Source organism: Centroberyx gerrardi, chromosome 15 (genome assembly GCF_048128805.1).
Source record: "Centroberyx gerrardi isolate f3 chromosome 15, fCenGer3.hap1.cur.20231027, whole genome shotgun sequence".
Lineage (NCBI taxonomy): Eukaryota > Metazoa > Chordata > Actinopteri > Beryciformes > Berycidae > Centroberyx > Centroberyx gerrardi.
In genome coordinates this window covers 13014961-13036161 of record NC_136011.1, presented here as the reverse complement: position 1 = coordinate 13036161, position 21201 = coordinate 13014961, and the positions used below count along the sequence as shown (strand labels likewise).

Below are 21201 nucleotides of genomic sequence, written 5' to 3'. Positions count from 1 at the left end.
ATGACAAGTAAATCTAGATTATTGCCAAAATTAATTTATATTCAGTGGAGGGTCTCAACAATAAATGAATGTGGAGTGCTGGCAATTTTCGCAACTAACAGCAAAGGTAACGATAACCATCATAGACTCAACTTGCTTCCACATCACTGATTCTTAATTTCTTTTCAAAGCAGTCGTTTCCAGTTAGTGCTATAACTCATTTGTGACCAATAACGTATCTCTTACTATAGATGCCTATGTTGGCCCATCTTTTATTTTTCTATTTTTCTTTGGTAAGGATATTGTTCCTTGCTGTCCCCATGGCCCTGTTACCCTGCACTGAGCCTAACAGAGCGTTCGTCCTTTTGTCAGTGCCTGTCACCTGTTTTTCCTCTCTCTCTCTCTCTCTCTCTCTCTCTCTCTCTTTATCTATCTACCTCTCTCTCTCCCCCCCCCCCCCTCCTCTTTCTCTTTCTCTTCTCAAGCTGACAAGTGAAGTCCAGAGGGAGACTCACGGTGTGTTCAGGGAGGGGTGCATAAAGGGGAGTGGAGAATGAGGAGCAGGTCTGGCGAAGAGAATCTCCGCATCTCAATGCATGTCTTTTGGTTCTCTTCTGATTAACTTTGTCTGTTTGATCTCTGGAGTTTTCTTTTCAGTTCCTATCCTCTGATGTGAAAAAGATGGTGCTCTGTAAGCCAGGGAAGCATCACTAGATAAAAGGCCTTGTGTCCTCTATATATGCTTTCTGAACATTCATCTCTTCATGGCAAAGCTCAGTCTGCATTCCGGCTTCCACATGCTGCAGCAGTAAAAACATTATCAATACGATTAAGAACACAGAATAGGCTAGATATTGATTTAATGAAACTAATCTACTTAAAATGAAGACTACTTCTCATTTACTTTACAGTCAATGCAGTGTCTGCATCCAGGCGTTGTCACTAATAGAGGATGGTGAGAGCTGGTTGGGAATGGATAAATGGGACAAAGCAGAAGGGGGGATGGGAAATGATAAAATGGCATCGTGTCACAGAAATCATTCTTTTTCATAGACTAATCTATAGAGTAAATCTATGAAGACTTTGACAACTAGTGACTTGAGATAAACACGGCCAGATAACAGGTGGCAGTAGCGACACACAAAGCAACTAATATGACAGGGTGGAGGTGAAATGACTTTGCTAGCTTGACATCTAGCACAATATAATTCAGTTTTCACATCACATCTGATAACTCTCTTCAGGCATTTTTCCAATGTGCTGTTCCTCTAGCTCACTCTACTGAGAGGAATATGTTCTATATCTGTCCCAGGTGATGTACATTTTTTGCCCTTTAAAAGATGCAGAATTCTGACAATTCTGCACAAAAAATCGATTGGTGGTTAGTTTTTCATTCTAAATGAATCTAGAAATCTTTGCATGATGATACTATAATGAACAAAATTATTATATATAATACAGAAATAAACCTATAATATCCAAGTCTGTATTATCACTGCTCTGAAATCCTGACTTGTTGTCTGACACGGTGTTCACACAAAGGGAGAGAGAAGTGAAAATTTGTAATTAGAATACTGAGGAAAAAACTTGCATTGCTTGAGTGCAACTTGTTTTAATGCAAAGTATGTAAATGTTAAGTCTTTCATATAAAGCGCATGAATTGTGCCACTAGTCAAGGTATCCACTTTGAAAGTAGTGGATAGCTTCTGGGAACAAAAACATGACTGAAAAATATACACCTTAGTGCCCTACAGTTGTATTCTTTCAGATCAAACACAATGGTGTTATTCAAAAACATTCCAAAGCAAGCATTCATTTACCTAGGGGTAGCTACTGTAGTTAAAGGTCTCCTGTGCAATTATTTTGCTTTTCTATTCTAAAATCTATCATGTGGCAGTTCTAAACTTTAAAGATGGTGATCACAATGACAAACCCAAGCAAAAGCGGTAGCCTACAATTTTCCATTGCTTTCTATGGTTTCAGAATCACTCCCAAGCATCTGGAGTGTTGCAGCGCAGAATTCAGATCGACTTGGACCTAGTTCATCGTCACTGTCCCAGCTTTAGCCTCGCTTTCTATGGCAGCATAATAATTGCTAAGTAGCCTGCTTGCTAGCACCCTGGAATAGCATACCACGCATTTTCAAAGTCTCAATCTTCAATCTAATCAGTGACTGGGGCTATGATAAACAAAGCGCTGAGGTGTTATTTCTGCATTATTAAGGATCCTAATGATTTTCTGGAGAAGAACGGCCTGCAGAGAATTCAGAGTGCTTGAACAGGTCAACAGTGCAATCTTATAGTTCTGCTTCCTGCTGAAAAATCAAACTAGTTGGTACAATGTATCCAAATAATTTAATTCCTAACAGAAAACACTCAATGATATACTGACGGCAGATGTGTTCAATGACATATACAGCAAAACATAAATATACAAATTCATTTTCTAATATTTAAGATGCAATAAGTAATATTTTTACTGTCCCATAGCACAAAATGACTATAATATATCTGAGGGGTTCGATAGGGTAGTTGATCAATACCATCAGTACCAGTTACTCTTATACCAGTTAAAGCTTTCTGAGCAATAGCATTCTGGGTAATGCTCCATTTTGGTGCTGCTGGATGTTAGTTCGGCATTTGAGATAATTGCTCATGGCATTTTGATAAACAGGCTTAGGCAATGGGCTGGCATATCTGGAACTGCACTTGACTGGTTTTCTTTTTATTTGTCTAACAGAAAATGTTCAGTGTCTACTGGCGAAAATGTTTACTCGTTTTCCTCAATTACATGTGCGGTGCCTCAGGGGTCCATTCTTGGACCTATATTGTTCTCACTTCAGGCTATATGCTACCCTTGGGTCACATAATATATCAATTTAACATCTCCTTTCATTGAAATGCTGATGACACACAACTTTATCTTTCTGTTAAACCTATTGATTTCAGCAGATTAGCTGTTTTAAATGACTGCCTTGTGGCTATTAAGGATTGGACCTAAGGATCCAACTGAACTCTGACACCACTGAACTCCTTGTTATTGGCCCTGAAAATATTGCTAGGGAAATCCAGCAGTTTCTTGGTCCGTTGGCATCCAATGTTAAATCAGACAAGCTAGTTCAGTCATGCTGTAGGTTATTTATTTATTTGTTTTAAATAGTGGCTATCTTCTTTTCAAGCGTCTCCATGTCATTTTTTCGAATAAGTAATTTTTTTGAATAATTTTTTGGAGTGCCACTAATCCCATGTTTTTTTCATGGGGTCGCTTGGAGTTGGTTTGTAGTTTTTTGGCAGAGCGACCAACCAGAAAAGGGTTATACAAGGAGGTGCACCTGCTAACCAATTTTCAAGTGGCTATCTAATTTCGGAATGAAACTCCACTTAAAGAAAATAAAAAGATTTGTCAAATGAAAAGATACTGAACATGATGCACATGATTTTTTTATTCAAGCTTCATCTGTACTTTACATAGGCAACATCTGGACTGCCTTCAAATACTAAGCATTTGTGATTAAAAAAAAGAGAGACTATACTCACTGTAGAGGATGGTACCCTGGGTAGATCTTGTTTTCACTGTCAGATAGAGAGTAACAGAGTTGTCTTTGACAGCAGCAGGTAGATCACTGCTGGCACCATGAGATTGGAGAAAAGATGTAAGGGGCTGCAGCTCCAAATAAGATGTACCATTGAATGATGGGATATATATTGTGGTATCTAGAAAAAAATAAAACATATTCATCAGAGGCATTCAGAAGGCTCAGGTACGTCAAATTATAGAGCACAACTATAATATTCAATAGAGAAGAATATACTTGCATTTTTAATATTTACAATTACACTTATATCTATGACTAATAAACAAGGTGAGACTTTATATGTAGAAAAAGCATTGCCCTTAAGTGCTGTAGTGTTAGTAGTAAACAGGACAGCAAGAATTGGTCTAATAGTGGATCCTCATTCTTCTTTGCCTTCCCAACGCTGTTAGTTTGCCTGTGAGCCGAGTCAGCAAGGCCCTGTCAGGGCTACTGTATGTGCTGCTGTGTTATTTCCCACTGGATGACAAAGGGGAATGACTTTAAGGAGAGGTGGAGGAGGCACCCGCTCAGGTCATCAACTCCACCAGCCAGTAATGATCTGTTGGCTTTTACACAAAGGACACTGTACACCTGGTGGATAGCATGCTGTTGAGGTGCATGTCAGATGATTCAGAGTGGGCCACACCGGCCTCAGCTCAGGGAATTCTAGCTTTTGAGGGACACAGCAGTTTATATTAAGTTCAGAATTCAAATAATTTATGAGAATGTATTTGTGCTTATGTGGAGGGTTCCCAAGACTATATTTAGTATAAGAGGTATATTTAATATGGAAATCCTCTTATAAGTGTGTTCACTTTTATGTAGAAGATGTAGGATCAAAGATATTTTGAAAGCAGAACACTGTGAATGATGAAGAGGATTTAGAATCGACAAGGAGCAAGAAGAAGAATATTGAGAAATTTGAAGAGATGAGATGTTCAGTCAGTGGCTACATTTACATGTAGGGATATTACTGTTCTTAACTCAAGTTATGTAGCTTTGGGTCGACACGTAAACGGCATAACTGGGTTAGAATAATCTGGGTAAACTCATACTGTGATCTTATTCCATTCACTTTTGGTTTTCACCATACATGCAAACTCAACTCGTACAGCGTTCTGGGTACATTTCAATGTCAAGAAAAACAATGCAAAGATTACTAATAGGATCATCAGTTCTTTCCCATGTATTATAAGTATCTACTATTGCTCAGTCAAAGAGGTAGGGGGTTGCTGGCGGCTGCACCTTTCCATACTTCAGCACAGGTGGACCGTTCCATCTGTGAGCGTGATACTACCAGCGGACAGGAATATTTTGTTAACTGGTTTAATCATGGCAACAGGAATACTTAAATGCAGGGTATTAAAGGTGCATGTCAACAGCTTAACCCGAATAAGACCTTAACTAATGCAAATAAAAGGAAGTTGAACTGCCAGGTTCAACAATAAGGACTGCTCGATGACCCGGGACCAGGGACACATTGATTTGGGCCAGTTGATTGATCAGTCACTGGGCCAGTGCCCAAAAAAAGGAGTTTCCAATCGCACTATTTCTCAAGTGGTTATAAACCTGTTATCTTCACCTCTCTACTCTGCCATTGGCCCACTCTTCTCTCTGTTGTTCTTTTTCTGACCAATCAGATTGGACGCCACGTCACAGTTAGTTATGTGGAGTGGACATTTTTTTTGACATTTTGTTTGTTTGTTTGTTGTTGTGGAAGGAACAGTTTCCTTGGGCTGAACATGATGAATCAATCCTTTTTCGTTTGCCGGCAATTTCTGCGTACGGCAGATTGAGCTGGCTCATTTTTAAAGGCACCAACAATTACTGCAAACACACACTAGATGCCCACAAAAAGAGCCAGAAAAACCTAGCATGTACTGTACGTTGGCAAAGTAGGAGGCTGACAACCCCTTATTGGGTCCCATTAATGTAAGATGCATAAATAGAGACTCACCAGCCTAAAAAAAATTTCATTCCATTTTTTCCATGTTACAGCTGACTACATTTACAGAAAAGCTTCTATCAGTTGGTTATGAGGGCTCCTCTATTAAAAGCACCAGGGGCCAATTTATACTTTGGAATTTTAAAGAGTTGATAAAAATCATACATTTCAAATGTACTCACAGTTAATGAATTATTTACTATTTTTTGTATATTTTTCAGTCATTATGTTGTATATTATGAAAATTTTATAGTAATAAATTAATTAAATTTAGGAAAAATATGTTATTTTCAATTTTGCCTGCTGTGCCAGTGAAAGCATATTAGGGCCAAGTAGAATTATTTCCGTAGTGGCTCCAACCAGTATTAAAACCTCTTAACACTGAACCCTGAATTGTCTTTGTGCTGTGCTTTCTACATCCTAATGCTCGTCCAATATTGGTTATTAGTAGTAGGGTTATTATTTGCAGGTGTGTGTGAAACAAAGAAATAGACACGGTTGGAGAAAAGCATGAAAGTGTGTGAGTGTTCTACGTTTTGAAGGAAAACTACAAGACAGGGTTTATCTTGACTATATCCGCTCTTGAGTGAGACCTTATGAGTGTGCTCCACTTGGGTGCTACAGGTGTGAGGGCTATTAGCATTCTAAGCTGATGTGTAGAGCAGGGCCGGTTTTAGCCTGCTATATTAGGGTGGGCTGGTAGAAATAATAGGTGGGCAACTCGGGCGGTAAGTAGCCCAGAGGTTAGAGAAGCAGACTAGTAGTCCGAAGGTTGCCGGCTCAAATCCCTGGCCAGATGGCACAAAAATCTGGCAAAATGACAGCTGGCAACCGGAGGGTTGTCAGAGTCAAGATCAGATGCAAGCTCCTGCCATCGTGCCCTCAGGCCTCTCCAGCTTATGGCTGTGTGTTTGTGTATGGGGTGTTTGGATGGGTTAAATGCAGATTAATTTCCCCATGGGGATTAATAAAGTAGTATTCTATTCTATTTTATTCTATTGTAATTTATAAAGAACAATTTGAAGCAGGGAAATTGGGAGGTAGTGAAGCAGCATTTCTATGTTTGCTGCTACCCTATGATTTGAGTCAGTGGAAGGCAGATTGATTTACCCTAAAATAAAAAAATTCCTTCATCCAGATTTTAACATAATCAACTCTATAACATTTCTTTTCATTGGATGAGCTTAGTTCTCAAATAAAATGAAAACCTAATCCAGTGAGACTTCTCACCATAGCCAATATTTACAAAAATAGAAGGTAGTCTTATTCAAACTCAAACTGAAAAGTGACAAAGAAAACAACTAAATCAACTAACTCAACTAACTCAAGCCTATACTCAAACTTCAATGTAACTATATATATATATATATGTATATATAGTTATATAGTAACCCAATCAGAAGTTAGAAACGGTACTGGTATTTTCTGTGCTATTTTTCTATTGGCTGAACAAAATAAAATGTTTTTCTTAACTTTTGATTGGGTGGGCAAGACGCACGTTTGGGTGGGCTGAGCCCACCCCTGCCCATAGCAACCGCCGGCCTTGGTGTAGAGTGTGATATGCAAGGTTTGGAAGACGTTGGAAGATGGGATGGAGATGTGGAAGATTGTAAATTGGAGAAGGAACAGGCAAAGTGTTTGAGTTGTGGAAGGAATCGTGATGCAGATAATCTGAGTTACCTATGTTTTGAAAACAGGTTACACAAATACAGTATGGCATGGGGGATAATAAAGGAGATAAAATGGAGCGCGAGATTTGATTTGGATTAATGTTGTGTTTAACAACAGTTGTTGAAATGATGTAATTGGGACAAAACTGTGCTCCCAACTTCCATTTTATTATTCCACTCGAGCCAACATCTTACATCACAGCTTCAAATATATGAGAAGTAAGGACATAAGGTAATGAGCCGTAGAAAAAGGTCATGATCAATACAGACCAAGTCTGAATAATTTCCTGCCTCGCTGGCTTCTTCTCTCATGCCTACTTCCTTACCTCACAGCCATTTACTCCATAACTAATTTTTGTGATCACTTAGCTTTCAACTGAATGCTTACATACTTGACAGAATGTCTTTGGCAAGGTCTATGACCTACTGTGTCTTCCCTGAAAAGACAATTTATCATAGCTTAGGACTCGAACATGCAGATGAACTGGCTTTATCTTGACAAAACCGCATGGTTGGCTACTTGATATCAAACACTTATTCGACCACTATAGGCACTGGCCTGGATTAAGGCACAACCTACCAGAGCTGTAGCCCCAGGGTCCAAACATTTTAAGAGGCCATGGCTCATGGCTCACTGATGTTGAGTTTCTTATTGACTAGGTTTACAAGCAGGCCAGATACAGATTGTCTACTAAATCTGACTGAAAAGTAGTCAGTTGCATTGGATTGACAGTGTGTATGTGCTAGGAAAATACAATATCTTTGAAGTTTCAATCATATTGTGGACAGTTAAATTACTCTACTTCAGTTGAGGTGTGTAGGCCTACTGTACCTCTTGAAATGTGTATGTGTCCCAATAATCGATTATTAAACAGCATGTAGCCTATAATTTTAGCTATATAGGGGTGTGTGATGCTTTAAAGGGCCTTGAAATGTTAACAGCCCCATTCCCTACAGTAGTCTTTATCTAGCTCTGACTAGGTAATGAATAAAATGCACTTTTATTACAATGTTATTTAAAATACCGCTATTGTTATTTAAAATGCTAATTTCTGTATAGCCTGGGAGACTGCTGTAAAGACAGTAAGCTGATACAACCTACATTTACAGTTTACATGTACTTGATTATGTATGAGATACAAGTCAAACAGTTTACCATTACAAATTAGGACTTGCATTGCATTGTCAGTAACATATTAGACCTGTTTGAACAATATGAGGCAGCAGAGACACATGGAGGGACATATATTTCCATTATATACATGTTGCATGACATATTTGAGGCTCAGCATTTCATGTAGGGCACAAACAAGCACACATCATTAGTCACTGGGTAGTATGACATATCCATAATTAACAGAGAGCAGAGGTGACTTGTTTTATTATTATTCTTCTCCTGTGGCTATCACTTAATTCAAGAAGAAGTGAGAAGGACACTGTTGTCACCCTGCAAAGATGCCGTAGCAAAACACATTCAGAGACTTTGTCAGCATGTAAACAGCCCCTGGTCTCCGTCTGCAGGCTATCAGAACTACTGTTGCAAAGCACATCACTGGATGAGTGCTCATATGAGATTGCACTCTGTTAAACCTGAGAGACTGAACTGCTTTTGAAGAGTACAAATTCCTCTAACTCAGCAGAATGGACTGTAAAATGCCAGTGCTGGTATTTAAAGGAAAGTTTATGAGTGTGATGAGTTAAGGGATAAACAGGAACTAATTTTATGGTCATGGAAGGAAGAAGGGAGAGGGTAAATTCCATGATTTTTTCTCCAATTGATTATGTAAAAAATACAAATTTAAAATGTTTGAATGTCTAGTTATGGGTGTTTATGTCTAGACACCCTGAAGCAATTACCAAATCAACCATAATAAACCATACCAACCATAATATTATTATGCATGCCTTTTGTGCATCACATGAATTCAGGCTATAATGCCTCTGTGAGCAATCTGGGTTAATTTCCAATCAGTAACCCTTAAGCTAGACAGACAGCTTGAGAATTGCCTCATGGATATTCAAATATGTCCACGCAATGATTGTGGTGCTGTGCTCATATGTGCTGATGTTTTAACGTACAATAAACATCTTCCTCTGACACCTGAAAGCTACAGTGGCTTGGTAAAAAAAAATCTCATATGCCTTGTTCTCTACTGGGTGTTTGAAAATTTGCATCTTCATTCTTGGATTAGCAATATCGGAACATTTTTGTCATGCCTGTAAGAAGAGGGGGGGTGGGGGCAGCATTTCCTTGCCTTGACATTGCATGTGGGTGATCTTATAATGCCTCTCATGGGAAAACAAATGAGAGAGTGAAGCCCTGAAAATAGGGGTCCTTGTTGCTTTGTAACAGTGCCTGGAGAGACAAATAACATTTCAGTAGATTGTTTAATCATCTGCAAATTAGCAATTTCGGAACACATTGTAGAGGTGTCAAATAAGGCTGTCGGGTGCACAAACCCTGTTCAAGCCAGAGCCTTGTTAACTGCAGTTAACACTATTTTAGAGCTGCATTCTGTCAGATTGTCATGTAAATACAAAATTATTTAAATCATGTGCACAGGCTGCACAAGAGAAGATCAATCCGTCTTCCATACTTGAAACCCTCTGCAACACTGATATGAATTTCTGTATGACCATTGACGTGAAATGTTCTCCATGCACACAAAGTACACATGCCATTTGGTGGCTGCTATTATCCAAAGCCCCTTACACAATTCCTGAGTGAATACATTTTAAGCACGAGTGACCCCAATAGGAAATGAACCCCTAACACTGGCAGTGTTAGCGCTATGCTCTACCCATTGAGCTATACAAGACCAGAAGTGTGTTTTACATATAAAAATATAAGGAAGCATAATGCAACTGGGAAAAAGAGGCATCATTGTTGATGCTTGGAAAGGTAGCTCTCATAAATTGTTTTTTACTTGAAGCAAATAAGCGATGGTGTGATTTATTATTTTCACTGGTAATATGATTTTCATCTTAGCACTGATGTAATTTGATCACTTGTATTTCAGTGATAGATAACTATGCCCGTATCCTCCTACAGGGCAAGGAACAGATAAAACAAGCATACATATCACAGCTAATATAGCAATCTAATTAGCTATCTAGCTACCTATTTAATCCATGTTGGAAAATCAATCATACAGCTAGAGAGCAGGTGAGTGAACATGGTTATCAACATCTGACTTGTCCCTCAGCTGTAAGCACGTCAGCTTGCCTTATCAAGCACACATGTAAGCAAAGCATAATTCACACTACTACCCAGTCTTATCGCTGCTGTCACTGACAGAAACTGGCTAAAACAGTCAGAGCATGTATAGTAAGTTAGGGAAGAAAGGTACATATTACATGAAATTCAGACCAAGTACATTTTTTATATTTGTTTAAGACTTGTTGACATTAGGAACCAGCAATGGAGGGAAAAACAATAATAATAATAAAAAAAAAGACTATTAGCACAGTCAAAGGGTAGACCATTCTCAGTACACTTAATAGAGTACTTTGTAGTATGGCTGATAAAAATGCACGGCCACTTGCAATGTGAAGTTGTCAGTACTCAAAAGGTACACTGCACGTCTCAGACTTGAGTAGAAATCTGGGAGGAAAAAACTCTTTAGTATGTATGTCTAGTGTTTATGTCTCCTTAGCATTAGTTTCTGATTGGCTGGTACAAAATAAATATTTTTGGTGGGGACAGGGGTGAGCGCTTCAGCTGAATGTTGAGCAAGTGCGGCAAGGTCACATTCTCATTCACAATGAGTGGTGAAGGTGAACATGGATACATAGTGATGGTTCAAGCTGCTTATATGGATCTTTCATTTCATTAATCATATCCTGAATAATTTACATCACTCAAAATTCCTAATGCAGCTGACTCCATTCTCCCTCATAGTGAAACCTATTACCCAGAGAGGCTCAGCATATATTAACCACCATAATTTGTTGGCTGGCTCTTGATGATACCACTGTGGAGGTCACAGTACAGTAGTTTTTAAAGAAAAATAATTTACTCCTGAAAGCTCTTCACTGATGAAAAAAACAGAAAACTGGGATACACTGTCAGCTAAAAACACACATTTCCAAACCTACCTTTCTCACAGAAAGTTCCAGTAAAGTGAAGTGGGCAATCACAGGAGAGCTGAGCTCCGCTGGGCAACTGCAGCTGATGACATGTTCCACCATTGTGGCAAAGACCATCATGGCAGACTTGTGGTGCGTGCAGAGTATGTTGTGGTGCTTGTGTGGGAGCTACTACTGATGTGTTCACTCTCTCCATGGTGGCCGATTGAGTTGTCAAATTCAAGGAACTTGTTGTGGAGGCCTCCATGGCATATGCATGCAAAGTATATCTGTAAGAAACGGTCACAAGATTTGATTTTCAAGAGGTCAATATATTGTTTTAATGGACAGAATAACAATGTTCAATTAGCATACATTATTTAACCCTCCCAAAACATAAACATTTACGTAAAAACACATTCATGCTGAAAATGTCTGCACTATACAGTACAACCTCCAAATACACAAAACAGAAATTCATGGTTTAACATACTGTACATTCCCCTAGACAGAAAAATCTCAAGATATGAACTGGTGAAAGCAAGGACAAAAAAATGTGAAACTTTCCTGTAACTAATTTACTAATTAGATGCAAGGTAGTAGTACAGTTTCTCAGTTTCTTACAATGCAATCCCAGGGAGAAAATTGAATTGTTATTGTGGATGGGCATCATAATCAGTAGTCTCAATCTTTTGTGGTCACCATGACAGACAAGATTTGACTACTTTTGTCACCCTAAATGGTGCCAAAAAATGGCCTTTGGGCATTTCTGTGCATGTGACAAGGATGAAATAATACTTAAAAGGGGAAATAATACTGTACAAAAAGTGAAAAGGGGTGAAAATGGGTTCAAAAGTGGAACATATTACGAAGCAAATGACTCTTAGAATCAAAAAACTTTACCTGCACTGGTCTACGTTGCTGCTGGTGATGGCATTGGATGTGTAGAAGCTCCTCAGTTTATTAATTTCAATTATTTCAATACAGCCAGTATAGTTGTGGAAAGGCTTAGCTCTCTATGGGGAAAAACAATTCATTTTTTAGACCCTTACTTTGAGATAGGACCCAAGACCCATCTCTGAAAAATTGTTTATCATGGTTTTATACCATATTTTATCATTTTTTAATACAATATAATCTTGGAAATATTATACACGTTACATACTTTCACCATCCTGCGATACCAGTAGAATGATAATCTAGAGAAACCACAGTGGCTTGTTATACAATCTCACCTGACTGGGCAGATATCGTAGTGGCAGACCACCTATGAAGACATGGTTTGTTCTTTGTATCATGAGTCCTGACCAGTAATTACTTGTTGTACTTTTGATTTTATCATAGCCAGGAACAGTTACCTCCGCTTCACAAGGGGTAAGGTGTTGCCTATGAGAGAAGAACACTTGTCAAATCTACAACACAAATACTCATATTTTCTATCCTAAATCAACTGTTTTAAAGCTGTCATGCCCTCTGATGTTACTGTCTCTATGCATCACTCTAACATAGCATATAGGGGTAGTTGTTGGATATCGTGGTTGCTACAGGGTGACCAGAACAAGTATGAGGCATGGGGGCTGAGGAGGCACCTATTCTCCTATTCCTATTTTCACTTAAGTGAACGTGTTGTCTCTCTCTGTTCTCTCTCATTTTTGTAACCTGTAACAATGTAACAGACAAAAAAATGTGACTCCAGAATGCTTCAAAGATCCACACATTTCAAACTGGTATAACAAGACCATGCACCCACATGTTAGGGAGGTGTTTTGTGGCCTTGGAAACAATCAAGATGGTTTAAAGCCACAATCTGCGATCAATGTTGAGAGCAAGTCTCTTGTGGCCGAGCAAGGAATTACAACAACACAATTGTTTTGTTTGGCTGTTTGCTCTGAGGTCCCCCCCTACTCTTGGGGACAGGATGTCAGGACAGGTATAACCAACTGATACCACAACTCATTTTTAATCTTAGAGGGGGTTCCCATGGCATCAACAATTTTGGAACAATTTAGGATTTTTTACTAGAGTGATTTTTCTCTGCCATAGACATATACTAGCTAGCTTGCTATCAAGGCTGTAATGTTCTCTTATTACAAGCTAGTTACATCTGTGTGCCATTACATTATGCGTCCACTGGCGAATATAAATTGAAAGTGTGCAAGATGCCATACTTTCCACTAGTAGCTACATGAGCTGTTTCCAAGGCTCCTCACCAGCACTCGCTCCTCGCCCCTCCCCTCGGCTACTGTGAAAGACGCACCCCAATGTATACAAAATAAAAACAGAGACAGCTGGAGCGACAATTGGGGGGCTGTACAGCGATCGCAGATTGGGCCTGAAATTAAATCTCATTTTCAACTTCAAGAAATAGCAATTCACATATCAAGTACCTATTGACATATAATGACTTGTTTAACATTATCCAAGGTTTTGTGAAGATGGTAAAGATAATTTTAAGAATTATGATGAAACTAGATATGTTAATTAGCGAAAAGTGGAAAATAAATAGCTTTTGATATGCGAGAAGTTAGTTTTCAACAGCTGAAAATATTTTACAACTCTAAACATTAGAGATAACTAATAATCCAAAATTATTAATCTTATATCCGTTTTAACATATAATTTAAAAATCTCATGTGTGTTCTGCTATATACCATAAAACCTTGGCTAGGTGAAGTTGTCTAAAAGGTAGAGGGAAATAGAGAATACTGAGATACAAAAAACTGTTTTCATTTCATTTGATACATGCAATGAAGCACAATTTCAACTATGTATTTTTCTGAGGGGCTCGGATCAAAAAGGTTCCACTGTTGTTTTTTTTGTTGTTTTTTTTTTCACTAGGTATCTTATGCACCTTTGAAGAACTATTTTGGAACTACCCCACAGCCATTCATAGATTTCAAAAACTAATTCTCCTCTTTGAAACAACGGGGGAGAGCAGATAATTACCTAAGTGCAGATTCTGGACTAACTATCTGCAGCTTGAGGGTACTCAGGCCACAGATGCACAGTCTCCTCTCCAGTGTCTCCTGATACCCCTTGTTCCCCGAGTGGAAGTTAGGAGGTTCAGGAAGCAATCTAGTCTGATTTGTTAAGCCTGTACTTTGCAGGCTGTTGCATATGCTGGCTAAACACTTGGGGCACCAACTCCAAGCTCCATAAGTCCTTCCTCCAGAGCCAGTGTGGAGAAGCGGTTAATTTAGAAGCAGTCTGCCAGAGCGGCCTGGCCAGCAGCCAGAGGGCACTGTGCTCACTGTCCTTGAGAAGTCGGCCCCAGTGGATTTCTATTTAACATATTGAAAAGCGTCTTTGACGGGAAGATATATTAAAAGTCTATAATGAGTTAGGCAGTGACGTTGAGGATGGCCATGGTGTTGTAGCTCTGGGTCAAATCAGACAAAGATGGACGGACTCGGCCATCAGACAATTACGAAGAATTTGCTTTGTGACACCAAGAATCATTTTTCTATACTCCCAACCCTCTAGTTATGACAGCTCTCTCTCTCTCGCCATGTCTCTTGGGGCTGATATAGAACATAATGATTGATTTGTACTGCTGTTGCATTTTTCTTAAAGAAAAACAGGGGCGGAGCCTTGCCCTCCCTTAAACCTGATTGGCCTTGCTAGATGCCCCTGCATATTTAGGGCAGGGCTGTACCAGCATTTGTTCATTTTGCAAAAAAAACATGAGGAAATCACCTCAGTCAAGAGTTTTGTTTCAAAAGGAAGTAATTTTCTCACCTTTGGCGTTGCACAGTAATGTTCATAATCACAATGTTCAGCTCTCATAATATTGAATCTTCAGAAAACTTGAATTCCTCTCTACAACTGACTATCTTAGTCCTTTAGATTAGTCTCCAACATATAAAGAGAACAATGTTTCAGAAGATATTCTCACTGCACCAACATGACCTCTGTTGGAGAAGGTAAAATGGCCTCCTAATGCAATGCTAAAAGCTAAGTCTCTATGCAGTCTCCCTATATGTAAATTAAACAGATTTTATATGAGTTGAATATTAGCAGCCTTGTTTCAGCTTCTAGCTTATGCATAACAAACTTTGCGTCTTGAAACTAAACCGCAATCTTTCTCATGTCAGAATACAATGGAGAGGACTCACGACAAAAGTACACATGGGCTTAGAAACAATATAAACTAAAGAGGGCACAGCCTCACTTTTAATCATTTAATCATTGATTTTGCGCTCTGCACTTGATTGTTAATCTTTTTGTAAGGAAAACCAGCAAATGAAGACTTTAGAACAGCCGATAGAACAGAGATCACTGGTACATTTTAAAAGGCATAGTCTAAAGTTTGTTTTAGATCTTCAAATTGTAAGTTTATTTGCCCATTTGCGATAAAATCTAAAATCTTCCTGTGGTGATTCACCCTTCACTTGATGATTTCTGCCAATTATATGTGCCTCCCTATATTAGTTATGCCAACCCTTTAAAAAGTCCTCTGACAGACACACTTAAGTGAATGGATAACTACTGATCAAGTAAGAGCAGCACAGGTATTGACAGCATGTACACAATTTGAATATTACTAAGATCTAATTATTTCTTGAAACAGACTACCAAAGTATCTATCAGGGTCTTTTTCAGTTCACGCAATTCAAAAAAAGATAATTGAAAGTGTAATTTATTTGCTTGTGATATAACAAGATTTGTTCCAACATTGCAGCAGTAGTTTCATTTTGATAACCAAACTGAAAATTAACTGACCGCAACACGGACTGATAGCAAAAATAAATAAAACCAACCTACCTAATATTAATGATGTACACTCTGCCATCATCAACATTAATTAATGTATTAATCCTTGTGATCTCTTCCTCTTGGTTACAGCAAAAGGCATACTGAAACATATTTGAAAGAAAAACATTGTTAAAAGAAAGGTTTTTTATTTTTTTCCCCACTACATTGCACTACAGAATTCTGGGTATATTTTTCTATTGCTCTATCCACTGTATGAAAGGCCCTTAAATTAGCTACATTTCCTGTGTAAACACATAATAACCACTTTCTTAACTTCAGGTCTTACCTGTAAGATTCCATTCAAGACAAAAAGTTTCATGAAAAAAAAATCACTGTTTATGGGTCCTTGGTCTACATAAAGGATAGTTCCTTGGGCCACTTGAGTTTGAAATCTCACTGTAATGTTGTTGAGAGCTCCAAGGTCAATACCCTCAAACTCCAGGTATGAATTCCCAAAGTACTGAGTGTAGCTGGAATCTAGGAGATAAAAAAAAATAAGAGAGCTGATATGGGGAAAAAAGGGTAAACAAAAGCAAGACACACTGCAGTTTATGTGGCTCAACTCTAAAGTCCGTTGAGATACTCTATTGATCCCTGAGACCAAAATTCAACTTTTCACTCCACAGGAAGATTAGTGTGCAGGGTGAACTACAGCTCAGCTCCCCTGGAATTAGTAGGGATTCAGTTAGTGCCTGGCTCAAGGACACTTCAGCAGGGCAGATACCTCCTGTAGCGGAGGCTTTAACCTGGGCTTTCCGGATGAAGGACCGTCTCCCCTCATTATGCCACCCTGCTGCTCCTTCGCCGTGGCAACCTCATACAACATGTAAATGTACAATACTACAACCACATTTGATTCTTCATGGACTTACTGAACCAAGAAAATTTAATCAAGAAGCACCTCACGTCACCCTCTCCCCTCTGAATGATATCCCCTCTCTATTCACTCTAATTGCTCTAAAAAATCTCTTAATCTCTCTCAGCTCTTATTTTATTTCTTTTCAAAGCACTTTTTTTCTCACATGATCATTCTATGGTCGCAGGAATGTTATAAGTGCACTAATAAGGCGACCTTTGCACTCCTGATTTATGGCTTTTTGTAATTTTGGTGATTTGGTGGAATTTAAAATGTAAATGTAATGTAAACCGTAACCATCAACAGTAAACCTGAATGCAATACAGTTTAAAAATATATATACTGATATACTGTACAGTATATGGTATGGTGAGATGCAGTAGCGGACAGTACCTAATCTTTTCATTTTAAAAGGAGAGGACAAGGTTTAGGGACTATTGCTAGTATCACACTTTTTCCATTTGCTCACTGTAAAGGCGTATGGTAAATACTCCTGCTTTGCAAGAAAGCTGTGAAGCATGTAAATGACACAATATTAGAAGAGAGAGGAGTCTTGGCTGAAATGAATGTAATCATACAAGTTTATTACATGCCTCATTTTATAGTGGGATAACTTGGTTTATATCATCCATGAGAATAGGCAATTATGGGATATTTCAGTGAAAGTTCCACTGCCTGAAAGCTTATTGGGGGTAGTGACGCACACAAACTTAAAAGACTGACTCCAAGTGCAATTGGAGGCAAGCATTAGAGGTGCTCATGCTCAATATATTTCTCATTTGAAGGAAATACTGCAATTTGTTGCAGAAAAGTCAACCCAGGGAGTCTGTTAAAATGAAAAGCATTCCTTGATGCACCTGCCTCATGCTCTATCTGTTCTTATCTGGAAAATCATTACACTAGAGAAATCAGCAAGCTCCTTTAAAGTTGTTGCCATGATTAATCGAGCAACTGCAACTGAGACCTTTATCAATATTTGTTACACGTCAAGTCCTAATAGACCAGACCCTCTTTGATCTGACAGAAGGCCTCCGGGGCATTTGGCAAACAGGCTAACCTAAATACCCTATTTTCTCTGGAGAGCAATATGACCAATACCCTGCGGAAAAGTGGCGAACAAAAAAGGGAGAATTATCAGGAACAGACCTACTGTGATCTGTGAATTAATGAGGATAAATGCACACACCAACAATGCTCTGCTGTCTCCTGCTTCAGTCCTGACAATGGGGTTTGCCAATGCTGATGATGGAAAATTACCCCTCAGAGACAAAGCTATTCATTAATTTTAAAGCCTTGTTTAGTCTGATGTAGTCTTTGATGCAGTCTGAGGCTGCTGCCAGGAGGCAGTAACATGCCTCATTAGCAGTTAGCTCCAGTCTCTCCTTCAAAGGTCTCCTGTTTTTACCACTACCTTACATTCTCAGACTTGATTTTTCATCCGCACTTCTCGAGTAACTAGTAACTAAAATAAATGGATGGGCTAGATCTAAATTGTAAATTTACAGCCTAAACCACAGTGTAATTTTTCCATCATTCATTGTCAATATACTGTTATGCACAATACCAGTATTTTCTGTACTGTACTCATAATAAGGACAGAAAATGATGAGATTTAGTGGGTTAACATATTGCTGATAAAGGAGTTTGTGACCATTGTACTCTATTAAAACCCTTGCCTAGTCTCGTTGAAAAAATTTCAATGGCTGATTTCAGACACAAAAAAAAAATCCTCTCAGTGGGAATATTCCTTGAGATAAATCTCTCAGATCAGGCTTAATCTAGGGCCAGGCTTAATACATGTCCATAAAAGAGGCAGAAAATTGATGTTATTCATATTGCATGGAACTTATAAAGGACCGCAATGTTGCAGTGCAGAGCAACTGTATGCGAATGTCAGACAGAGGTTAAAGCACAAGATATTCCACTGGAAAAATATGATTGGGGAAATGTGAACTTAGGATCAATTAATATGGCTATAGGCTTTGGGCGGTGAAATTTAATTGATATGGACTTAATGTCCCATTTATAAAAAAAGCCAAGATCTAAGTCCTGTTTTGTCCCTGATTTATTGGGCAGGGTAATAGACTGACTGATTGAACTTGTCACAGGACAGAGATAAAATATAGCTGAAGACCATTCTTGGGCCCTTTACAATTTCAGAGCCCTTAGGGAAGGCAAAAGGTCGTCCTTTACCAACGGAATGGGTCGAAAACTATACTATATTCAAGCTATGTAAAAAAATATCAAAATTTAAATGAAGATTTACAGGTATTGTTTGGACAATCAAATAGTGAATTATATAAATAGCCGAATTACAGTAAAATGAAATGTTACATTTGTTTTAGTATATATAGGTCTCTATAGTGAATACAAAGCTATAGAAATCCACTGTTCTCTATGTTATCAGCGCATTATTAGATTGCTGTGATACAGAAGACTGGAATCCTAAATATACTATTGGCCTTTTTTGCAATTCCAGTGCCTAATTTTATCTTTGTTGTCTGGCTTTAAAAATAATTGATGAACATTACTCCCAATGCACCATGGATGATCCAACGTGCCGCACTGACAGTTACTGTACAGGAGCGCACAGGCCATAAACCGCTGCTGTGATGACAAATTGAGACTCTGCTTTTTCATCTTGCCAAGCCTCAGCTCATGAATATTCATAATTGTACACATCATGTGCATGACATTATGACTCACTAGCAAAGTTGTACCACTGAGTTTATCAAAATGGTTAAAGGCATACTAATTAGGTACTGCCAACTCAAATATAAACAAACTACGTAAATGGTTGTAAAGAAAAGCATGTGCACATACACTGGTGGTACAGAGAACAAATGCATACAGGATGAACATATTGTAATATCCTACGAGCCGGGTGACTGTCTGACAGAGGGAAGCACCAAGACAAGTGTGGTTAAGTGACCATATGGCTAACTTCATCTTACTCATCAGGTTGATTTTGAGGAGCACAGCTTAAGTCATTTCATTTCTGTTACACTTGGAAGCAAATGATAACAGCTTCACCTCTGCTTTGGCGATCACTGCAAGGAAAGTCCACCAAATCATGGCTTAGCTGCAGTAAGCCTCCCTCCACAAGCAGTGGCCTCTCTAGATTCCCATCAGCTCGCATACTATAGAGCTAAAAATACGGTGGAGCTCAGCATTGCATGTACCATGATAAAAAATAAATAAAAATAAAAACCGTGGAATTAGCCTTCTGCTTGTTGTTACTATGAGTGCCTTAAATTTCCTTGTCAGTCATTCAGTCGTACATCAAAAATCAAGATCGAACATCCAAGATTTTGACCAAGAACTAAAAATGTTGTTTACTTGTTTATCAAAACACTGTGATACACAAGGAATGGTACAAGAGCTATCCAGTATAATCAGTCTACCATATTAACCACTCCCTCTATGTTTAAATTCCCATTGACTTGGTATATTTCAAAGGTTGTGGAGCAGTCTTAGGTTTAAAGGAGCACTGTCTGAGTCTATTTCAAGCAGCACCAAGGGCACTGCATGCTTTTAGATGGTGACCTAGTTAGATAAACTCATGAGTTTCTGGATCCTCTTACTTTCAAACTTATTTACTTTGATTATACACTGGTATGTAAAATAGTAAAGAGATTTTTTGGTGTATAGATGCTAGGTTTGTATTTCTTTAAGCATGTTTTGGTGTGTGTTTAACCCTTTCTAAACCAAAGCAATATGTAGTGAATCAGGGCTGGATCAGGTGCAGGGGATGGGACTCCATTATGTGCTGCGCCCACAGTGATTTTCAGAGTGTCACACTGAATTGTTTCAAGCTCGTCTGTGTTCAATAGGTCTGTTTTACAGCTCTGTGAGCAGTTTCAAAGGTAGACAGACCTCATCTGTCAAGGAGTAACAATCTGCCCGGTGCTCCGAATTCCTCCTCTCACATAGATGACTGAATCCAATATCAATAATGTATAACATATAGTGTTCTGTGTCTAACATTTGAGTGTTAAAGGATATAACCCCAAATAATGATTGAACCTCTGACACTTTCAAATCACTGTTCTCAAATAGAAAATGCATTTTAGTGGCCAGCACCAACCTAGTTTTTAACAGGAACTGTTTTTTCACTGCAAAAATCCAATAGATTCTTGTCTTTTCCAAAAGCTCTGAAATCAAATTTGGAGGACCAACTCACTTGGAGGTTCCTGTCTCGATAGAAACCTTGTGCAGTGAAAATGTTTTATAGGAAGGACAAGGGAAGGATAGGTTAGTAATAAGTACAAAATCCCTGGACTGCCTTCAGTAGAAATTGATTGGTAGAATGGCTTATCAGCTGAAATAATTTAGTGTCACTCCCTTGCACACA

At 38.6% G+C, this 21201-nt stretch overlaps 1 protein-coding gene across 1 annotated transcript in view; it reads right to left on the bottom strand.

Annotated features, from left to right (window-relative positions):
- The window catches only part of eys (EGF-like photoreceptor maintenance factor), a 200873-nt gene that overhangs the window by 39229 nt on the left and 140443 nt on the right, over positions 1-21201 (bottom strand). Inside the window, exons 36-41 of the mRNA XM_071912776.2 lie at positions 16278-16468; positions 16001-16092; positions 12472-12622; positions 12140-12252; positions 11267-11526; positions 3516-3692 (exon numbers count right to left, since the gene is read on the bottom strand). Of these exons, the coding sequence (XP_071768877.2) occupies positions 3516-3692; positions 11267-11526; positions 12140-12252; positions 12472-12622; positions 16001-16092; positions 16278-16468 (984 nt within the window). The remainder of the gene's footprint in view (positions 1-3515; positions 3693-11266; positions 11527-12139; positions 12253-12471; positions 12623-16000; positions 16093-16277; positions 16469-21201) is intronic.